This window comes from Mus caroli, chromosome X, assembly GCF_900094665.2.
Source record: "Mus caroli chromosome X, CAROLI_EIJ_v1.1, whole genome shotgun sequence".
In the NCBI taxonomy this organism is placed as follows: domain Eukaryota; kingdom Metazoa; phylum Chordata; class Mammalia; order Rodentia; family Muridae; genus Mus; species Mus caroli.
The window spans coordinates 51,305,214-51,314,744 of NC_034589.1; the positions used below are offsets into that span (position 1 = coordinate 51,305,214).

The 9,531-nt window shown below is 47.3% G+C and overlaps 1 protein-coding gene across 1 annotated transcript; it reads left to right on the forward strand.

The window, feature by feature from the left end:
• Positions 1–4,943: 4,943 nt before the first annotated feature.
• Positions 4,944–8,281, forward strand: LOC110287385 (small integral membrane protein 10-like protein 2A). Its single transcript, XM_021154019.2, has 2 exons — positions 4,944–5,635; positions 6,460–8,281. Exon 1 carries the CDS (start codon positions 5,066–5,068, stop codon positions 5,300–5,302), a length of 237 nt encoding a protein of 78 aa, XP_021009678.1. The 5' UTR covers positions 4,944–5,065; the 3' UTR covers positions 5,303–5,635; positions 6,460–8,281.
• Positions 8,282–9,531: the final 1,250 nt, after the last annotated feature.

The following is a 9,531-nucleotide window of genomic DNA, read 5'->3' on the forward strand; positions in this document are numbered from 1 at the left end:
AATAAAATAAATCTTTAAAAAATAAAATTCAGGTCTGGAGAGATGGCTCAGTGGGTAAGAGCACCCGACTGCTCTTCCAAAGGTCCAGAGTTCAAATCCCAGCAATCACATGGTGGCTCACAACCATCCGTAATGAAATCTGACTCCCTCTTCTGGAGTGTCTGAAGACAGCTACAGTGTACTTACATATAATAAATAAATAAATCTTTAAAAAAATAAAAATAAAGTTCACCCTGCTCTACAAAGTGAATTCCAGGACAGCCAGGGCTATTCAGAGAAACCCTGTCTCAAAAAACCAAAATAATAATAATTATTATTATCAATAATAATAATAATAATAAATAAAATTCTCAGCCTTGGGCTGGAGAGATGGCTCAGTGGTTAAGAGCACTGACTGCTCTTCCAAAGTTCGTGAGTTCAATTCCCAGCAACTACATGGTAGCTCACAAACATCTGTATAGATATCTGATGCCCCCTTCTGGTGTGTCTGGAAACAGCTACAGTGTACTCATATAAATAAAATAAAACTTTTTAAAAAATGGCAGAGTAAAAACACAAAGATTTCTCTTCTCCAAAATATCAATAAGATTTTTTATATTGGCTAATCATTGAAATCAGCATTTTTAGGACCATAAAAATAACTCAAAGGCTTACGTTTCTCAGGAAATGAATGGGAGAATATCAGAAAACAGGCAATTGTTATGGCGTTTATACTCGTCTTCGTTCTATCTCCCACTCTCTATTTCTGGCATAGTCTGAGGAAGTAACAGCCCATATTCAGGATATAAACATTAGCCCAGCAGTCTCTAGAGTTGCCAAGTGAAGGGGAAACTTATATAATGCTTAAGTCTCGTAGTCAATTATTATTTGATCCGTTCAGTAGCTTCTTGAAAGACCCCCACTTATAAGCTGACTTATGTCAGACCAAAGTTGGAGGTCACCCAGTAGAGAACTTTATCTCAATAGGGTTATTTGAAGGAAATTTTATAATAAAGGTGCCAATATAACAGGAAGGACAATATACCCAAAACATTTATATTTCAGTTAACTGACTCTGTCCCCCAAGGGTTGATTTTCTAATGTTCAAAAGGAACTAACCTTGAAGAACTTAGCAACTGTCTTCATTAGCAGTCTAAATCTCAGGTGTTACTATGTGGTCCAGACTGGACTTGGACCTGACCTGTCAGGCTGGACTTTGTTCTAACCCAGCCTCCTAAGTTCTGGGATTATAAGCATGCACTACCATGTACCTACTTTTTCTGCTTATTTCTTTTAAATGTATGGCTTGTTTGCGTTTTTTTCTGGGGAGGTGTATTTGAGACAGTTTTTTTTCTGTGTGGCCTTGGTTGTCCTGGAACTCGCTTTGTAGATCAGATTGGCCTTGAACTCACAACTCAAGTAGCTCTGCCTTCCTCTGCCTCTTGAGTGCTGAGATGAAAGGCATGAACCACCACGCCCAGTTGAAGGTTTGTTTTGTTTTGTTTTGTTTTTTAACTACAACCATGACACCAATTCATGTATCTTTGGGTGTTTTATATTTTCGTGCCTAGGTACTAATATCCCAACCTAGTGTTGTAGATTGAAAAGTCTGGAATTGTAATGAGTTGAAACATTTGAGGTTAGGTTGTACTTCACATGCAAATACTACTTGAAAAAAAAAAAAAAGAATTGTTCCACTAGGGACTGGAGAGCTAGCTGGCTTAGCAGTTAAAAGCACTTGATGAATTATGAAGATGTCAATAATGAAAAACGGAGTTCACATCCCAAGACCACATAACAATCCAGGTGTCTAGACAACACCTGTAAGTAATTCTAGTGCTGAGATTGAGATCCTGACAAGTTCTTCCAGCCTCTGCAAGTACAACACACACACACACACATACACACACACACACACACACACACACACACACACACACACACACATACAGCAAGCATGTACCCCTGCAAGGATGCATGTATGGACACTCAAATATTTTGTGTGTGTTTGACATGAGACACTGTTCACTTAAAATAGTAACACAAAAGTAAGGCAAGACTAGGTTACATGATCAGTTTCCGGCAAGTATGGGCTACAGAGTGAGACTCTGGATCAAAAAGTTAGATATATGAAAGGTTATTCTAATAATAATTCTAAAGATATTCAGCATCAGTGACTTAGGAAATGCATTTGTTGCTACACATCCATTAGGGCAGCTAACTCTTATCATTCTGCCTAACACTGTGAGTTCTAGCCACTGCAATGAGACAAGGAATGGATATAAAGATTAGAAAGGACAAAAAGAACTGCCCTAATTCGTACATGATGTGGTATACTAGTTACAAAGTTTCCCAGTGCTGAGGACACAAGATGAACACGCAAAAATTTCTATTTCAACGGTAGGAGGATGGCTCTGAAAGTAAAACACAAAGGGAGAGGACCTGAGTCACATCTGCAGAACACATGTAAAATGTCAGGCATGGAGGAACAAGGCAGGGTTTGTTTGCTTGCTTGCTTTTGGCTTGTTGGACGTTTTGTTGTAGGTGAGGCATGTAGGTAGGCATGACGGCATGACTGGCCTGGGACTTTTTTTTTTGAGACAGGGTTTCTCTGTATATCCCTGACTGTCCTGGCACTCACTTTGTAGACCAGGCTGGCCTCGAACTCAAAAATCCACCTGCCTCTGCCTCCCCAGTGCTGGGATCAAAGGCATGCGCCACCACGCCAGCCGAGACCTGGGATTTGTTATGTACACCAGGCTGGCCAGAAACGTGCAGAGGTCTGCCTGTCCTTGCCTGCAGAGTGCTGAGGACCAAAGGCATGTGCCATTACACTGGGTAGTGGCATATGTTTTTAATCCCAGACCTTGGGGAGGCAAAGACAGGCAGATCCCTGGGGCTCTCTGGCCTTCTGATCCACTTGGAGGGCCCCTGACCCTTAAGAGACTATCCAAAAAACAAAGTGGATAGTCTTCCTTGGTTTATCCTCTTGCCTCTACACATAAGCATGCATGAATACCGACACATGCCTATGTAACCACACAGGAATACATAGACATGCATACACATATACATACACACATAATACATTTCTGTATACTAATAAGGAACAAGCATATGGAATCTGAGATCAAAAGTCCAAAATCATTTATAATGGCTTCAAAGAAAATTAGTATTTTAGAGTACCTTTAACAAATGTATCAATGATATAAAGGATCTCAATGCCAATAAAAGAAATTAAAAAACATCTTGATGAACAAAGACAGATTCTGTTCATCGCTTAGTACAATCAGCATAGAAATGATGTCAGTTTCTCCCCCAAATTGGTCTATTTATTTAACACAATTTCCAGCAACGCCTTTTTGTACTCACAGACAAAATTGATTGTTGATTCTAAAATTATATGGATACGCACAGCCTCAAGCATAACTAAAGATGTGCTATAAACTAAAAATGAGGATGGAGGGGTCACTCTACTCCATATCAATATCTTTGATTTACACTCCTTATATCTAGTTGTTATATCTATTGTAAGTTGAAGACATCCTAAGACACAAATGCACTTACTCTGCCTAACCTACTGAACGTAAGCATCGCTCTGCAATGTGGAACCTTGGCTGTTTTGCCCTCAGTTTTGCAGAGATGACCGAACAGTTCCCTGCATCTCCGGAGATGACCTGGCTTTGGATTGGATTCGGTGGAACCTGTTGATAGAAAGATCAGATGTTAACATAAAAGAGGGACCAGCAAATCCAACAGAAAAGCAACAAAATGCATGCGCCATTGAGTTGATGGCACTGTGTGGGACATTTTAGTACACTAAGAGTACACATTGAGCCACCCATAGCACTGGCCACATATGTGGCAGAGGACATTGTTGGACATTAGTTGGAGGAGAGGCCTTTGGGCCTGAGGGGGTTCCATGCCCCAGTGTAAGGGAATGCCAGGGCGGGAGGATCCTCACAGAGGCAGGGGGAGAGGGGATGGGATAGGGGGTTTCTGAAGGGAAGACCTGGAAAGGGGAAAACATTTGAAATGTAAATAAAGAAATTCCAATCCAAACAAAAGAAAAGAAATTAAAGGAATGTCTTGGGTAATGACTCAATCTGGCTCTTTTTTTAAATGGTTATTCAAAAAGAAGAGAGTTAGAACAGACTAAGAAGACAGGAAAGAGAACTAGAAATCTGGATAACAGACAGTGTGATACAATTAGGTATGAGGACTAAGTTCTAGGTTCCTACAGGACAATACAGTGGCTATAGATTATAACAACCTATTGTGTTTTTATATACAACTGAAGAGAGAAGGTTCCAAACACAGAGAAATAATAAGGTGAGAGGTTAATTACTATGATTTGATCTTTGTGCATTGTATACATGGATTTAATTGTCACACTGTATAACTATGTAAAATTACGCCAATAAAAAGGACCGGAAGAAAATAAACATAAGTAAATAATTGAGATGTTAAGGAGAGAGAGAGAGAATAAAGAAAGGGGCAATGAGTCCTTTGACCTGGCTTCCTGGGGAGACAGTGGAGGGTGTTAGCGTGAGAATTTCTGGGTATAGTTTCCTATCGAAATATCAATAGTTCCCAAGAGCTAGCCCTTAACTCCACCCCCACCCCCACCCCGGCTTAGCCGATTTCCCCAGTGAATCCTAGGAACACACCTTCTAGGCCACTCAGTCTTTGTACACACTAGGAAGAAAGAATACGATGAACAGGTGGGACAAGCACTTGGAAGGTTTGGAACTTCGTGGAGAGAGGGTTCCTATCCATGGGACTGTGTCAGTCCGGTGAAGCAAGTCTGGCCCTAGCCCTACAGCCATTCTGCAGCAGCTGGACCCTGTATGAGTTAATGATACCTGCTGAAGGGCTTCTGCCTCGAGCCTGCATTGAGGGGGCGGAGCTGAGCAGCTGCAGGTCTGGAGAGAGGGCGGAGAGCTACAAAGGCGGCGGTGCTGGGGGTGGAGCACTGGAGGCTGCACGGACCCCGGAGCCCTTGGGCGGGGCTGCGGACAGAGTGGGGTGGCGTGGCGCAGCGTATTGAGCTGGCTCTGCAGCAGGTGAGCGGTGAGCCAGGCCAATGGCGGTGACTGCGGCCCTTTCTGCTGCTGCGGCAGCGGCGGCCCTGTCTGGCCTGGCAGTGCGACTGTCGCGTTGGGCGGCGACACGCAGCTCCTACGGTGCGTTCTGCAAGGGGCTCACGCGCACGCTACTCACCTTCTTCGACCTAGCCTGGCGCCTGCGCGTGAACTTCCCCTACTTCTACATGGTGGCCTCTGTGATGCTCAACGTCCGCCTGCAGGTGCGGATCGAGTGAGCAAACGCCCTCCGCCACGGCGGAGAGGGCCATCCGCGCCTTCCGCGCCATCCTGGCGGCCGCAGGAAGGACAGCGGGGCGCACAGTGCCTCCAGACTGCGGCGGTGGGCGCAGGCGGCACGGCCCGGGCCCCTCCATTTTAGGTCTCTGCGAAAGGCCTGAGAAACCGCATCCCACACCGCAAAAACCTTCACAACCCAGTCCTTTTCCTCTGCATCCAGAGAATCACCAGTCTGGCAAACCTGTTGCCTCCCCATTGGCCAAAAGCGGGAGAGCCCAAAAGAGGGGATGCTACTACCACAGGACTTGATTTACCAGGCTCTGTGTCTGAAGGTAGGCGACCACAGGTTGGAATGGGGGCGGGGGGGATGCAGGTGGGTATGTGGCCACTGCATCTAAATACCCAGACTGGTTTATGGGGAGAGAGAATGCAGCGGGGCACACCGGCTGCCTGGTAGTGTGATTCATGATGGGGCGAGGGGCATCTTGGAGAGTCAGCTCATCACCAACACACTGTCAGAGAACCCCCCGCCCCCACCTTCCAGGCATCCGACCCCTTTTTATGCAGAGGACTCCTGAGATGTCACCTGAACCCTGAATGGGAGAGGACTGGGCCAGTGAGGTCTCAGGAAGGCCCTAGACAGTAAAGATTATCCATCCATCTCTACCTAAGTCAGGTGAGCAGATAAAATGAAAAGATCTTTTTGAGCCAATCCGAAGGCTGTCTCCTTCTTGGCAGGGAGGCCCAAGGATACTCTCTGCAGCTGTGCACAGCCCTTCCCAAATTGCCTGGAGCACTGTTGGGGATGGGGCAGGGGACTGGACTCAGCCACTTATTCCCCTAACCCGGTCTGAGGACATTCCTGAGGCTCTGCATCTGCAGACAGGGAAGAACAGGAAATACTTGGCTCTAGCCATCTCTTCCCCCACAAGCTGCTTCTCCCACCCTTCCCAGGCTGCCCAGGCTCCCTGAAGGACCTGCAGTGACACACTGGAGACCCAGAAGCCCATCTACCAGCCATGAGCAGCATGGCTGCTGTGTGCCACAGGATGTGGGGAAGTGGGAAGGACTCTGGAAGCAGGCAGCTGCTCTCTGAATCGGGTAGAGAAGGGGAATACACAGGAGGCCACCTCTGAAGTCTCTCTCTCTTTTTCAGGCATTGGTCTTCTGGGTGATGGCTCAGCCCTTCATTGAACATTTCAACTCAGATCCTAGAGGTACCATTGTTTCTGTAGCAGCACGGCTAGCAGCTGAGTGAAGAGCCTGCCTAGAAGAAGAAGAAGAAGAAGAAGAAGAAGAAGAAGAAGAAGAAGAAGAAGAAGAAGAAGAAGAAGAAGAAGAAGAAGAAGAAGAAGAGCCTTTCTGGTGAGCCCAGAGGGGTGAGGTGGCTCAGGTCACCTGGTCCCTCCACAGAAAAGGGTGGACACTTGGACACTGATGTCTCCTGGCAACACTGTGAGGGAGATGTGTTCTTCCACCTCATGAACTCCATGGGGCTCAAGGAAGTGCCTGGGGTTTGCCCTTGTTACACAGAGAAGAGAGCTCAGCCTGCCCTGGACCGGCATTCCTCCACCCTTTCTGCAGTTTCTTCATGACCTGGCAGGACATTGGGGTTGGGAGGGAGTGGAGAACTACCAAGGGACCTAGGGAGAAAGAGGGGGCATGAGATAGACGAGCTAGGCATCTGCATTTCCTTGGGGTGGTCTGGAAGACAGGTGAACAGTTGATTTCATAAACAGAGGGGAAGATTCAAGAATTTCCTAAAATGTCTAGTCCCCTACCAGAACCAAGCCCCCCACTTCTCTGGTGCTTGACCAAGGGCTCCTGAGCACTTGTGTGCTAGCAAACTGCAGTGAGGATGGCATTGTGGTTTATAGGGTCATGACGTCACTGGAAGGTTGAGGAGATGTGGGCTGAGACCCATGCTATGGCCCTGTTTCTCTGTTCCCAGGCTTGCAGGCCTGTCCCTGGCATCACATGGGAAACCTCATCCAGATAAGCTGGGGACAGCCTGTCCAGGAGTCCCTATGTAGACTAGAAGTTGTGATCTCTAAATGCCCAAGGATGGCCCAAGGGATACTTTTACTTCTTATCCCACACTCCCCCAGCTCCTCTGGCACTGGTATCTCAAGGTCTATGCATTCCATCCCTGATACGGAAACCTTCAGCATGTCAGCCAGCCCCAGGGACAGAGTGGCCCAACTGCCCACTCAGAGTCAGGGACCCAGATGGAGATCTCAGTTTGTCTCCCCCAAAGGGTACAAGCTGAAAGGTGGCTGCCACATGGCCTCTGCTACTCACCATAGGGCAGGACTGATGACCTCCTTCTCCCAAGTTTCACCGGTAGTCCACGTATGTATGTTGGAATGTGTGTGTGCGTGTGGGCTTGTATGTAAATGTGTGTGATGGGGGTGGATCCGTTGGGTAGGGAGAGAAGCTCCTGAGAATCCCCTGTGTTCCAAGTACAAGAAGGATCACGTGGACTACTGGGAGAAATGAGTATGAGGTCCGAGGCCCCTTCCTCTTAGACCTCACACTACAGGGAAGCCCTTCCCTGGCCATGCTCAGGCATGGGCTATGGTGTGAGATCAGAGACACTGATATTAGGTAGACTTTGGGGCCAGTGGTGTCAGCCAGGACAGGGCAGAGCTAGGACTCAGCAGTGAGTTCATGTCCCATTCTGGTCCTGATTAGTCTGTGGGCTTCTGCTTTCCCATCCCCTCGNCTACTTTTGGTCTTCCATGGTGCCCTCGCTGTATGATATCAAGGTACACGCTATTTGCAGTCTGTACTGCAGGCAGGCAGGCAGTGGAGCTTCAACAAATTCAGACTTAACCTGGATGACCTAACATCCTCATGTTTACATTTCCATGTGCGATGGGACTCTGCATGGTCAGCGCTGTCTGGTCAGAGATGTGATTTTTNAAGTTGTCACATGTTGTTTTCTCCCAAAGGTAAAAGAAAATCTGTCCACCGAACACAGCCTGGCTGCCTCCTGTTTCTATTGGATGCCATATCTTATCCTGGGTGGGGAAGTGGGTGGAGCATGGGACAGCAAGCTCCAAGCCAAGAGGGAAGTCCAGAGCTGAGCAGGGAAACTCCCCTTCAGAACCTCCTTCCAGATCACCCTTGACAGGACCACCCTCTGCTCCCTCCACCCCCATGGGCCAAATGGGTAACATTGGAGCTAGGCCCAGAATGTTCTAATTGATCAAGAAGTATAGATCTTCCCTTTGCTTCTAGAGTCTAATGTTTTTTAAAAAAAATGATTAACTGAAGTTGAACTTTGAGGGCTCTATGCCTACTTTCTCTGAGCCTTAGGATCTGACATTTGCCCACTCAGAGTAACACTGCCTTGGGCTGCCCCAGAGAAACCAGGAACTGCTAGGGTTCAGGTGAGAGGGTAGTTGGCAAGCAATCAAAAAACTCGATGAGATTAAGTTGGGGATGCCAGGAGGTGGTGGCTCACAGCTTTAGTCCCAGCACTTGGGAGGCAGAAGTAGGCAGATTTCTTTTCAAGGCCAAGCTAGACTACAGAGTAAGTTCCAGGGTAGCCGAGCCTACACAGAGAAACCCTGTCTCAAAACATTACCCCCAAATAAAAAGAAAGTGGGAGAGGATCGAGGGAGTGGAGCTCAAGGGTAGGTCAGGATAGGGAGGAAGTCAAGATAGGCTGGAAGGGGGAACTCAAGGCTGGTGGAAGAGGCCAGAAGGGAGACCCTTGAGCATATGGAGAAGAGTCCATCATACACTGCTCCAGCTGAGGGGGTGCAGCCTGAGTGGAGGGACTCAGGTTACACTCACTGCATACCTGCAAGAGCTCCCAAGGGGTCAGAGAACCATAAGGACAGAAAGGACTCCTAATACTGCTGCATGTGAGTCCATGTAGCATCCTCCAGATGCATAGACCCCATCCCCTGAGCTCTGCTCTCTTCCTCCCCATTATCCTTAGAGTGCTGATGGTTCTTTCACTCTCAGATCATGTGGCCCAGCAAACCATGAAGTGGAATACCCAACCCAGAGCCCCCTGACATGATAATGGGAGAAGGCCACCTAGGGCTACAGAGGAGGATGGCTGCTTGGAGCTGCAGTGGTCATAGGGATGCCCAGGAAAGCCTGAGCCAAGCTCAGGTACAACAGCGCTAACCACACACAACTTGTATTGATTCATTAATTAACTTTCATGTGCTTTGACATTTGTCATCAGGTCATGGGGCAGCCTTGTTAC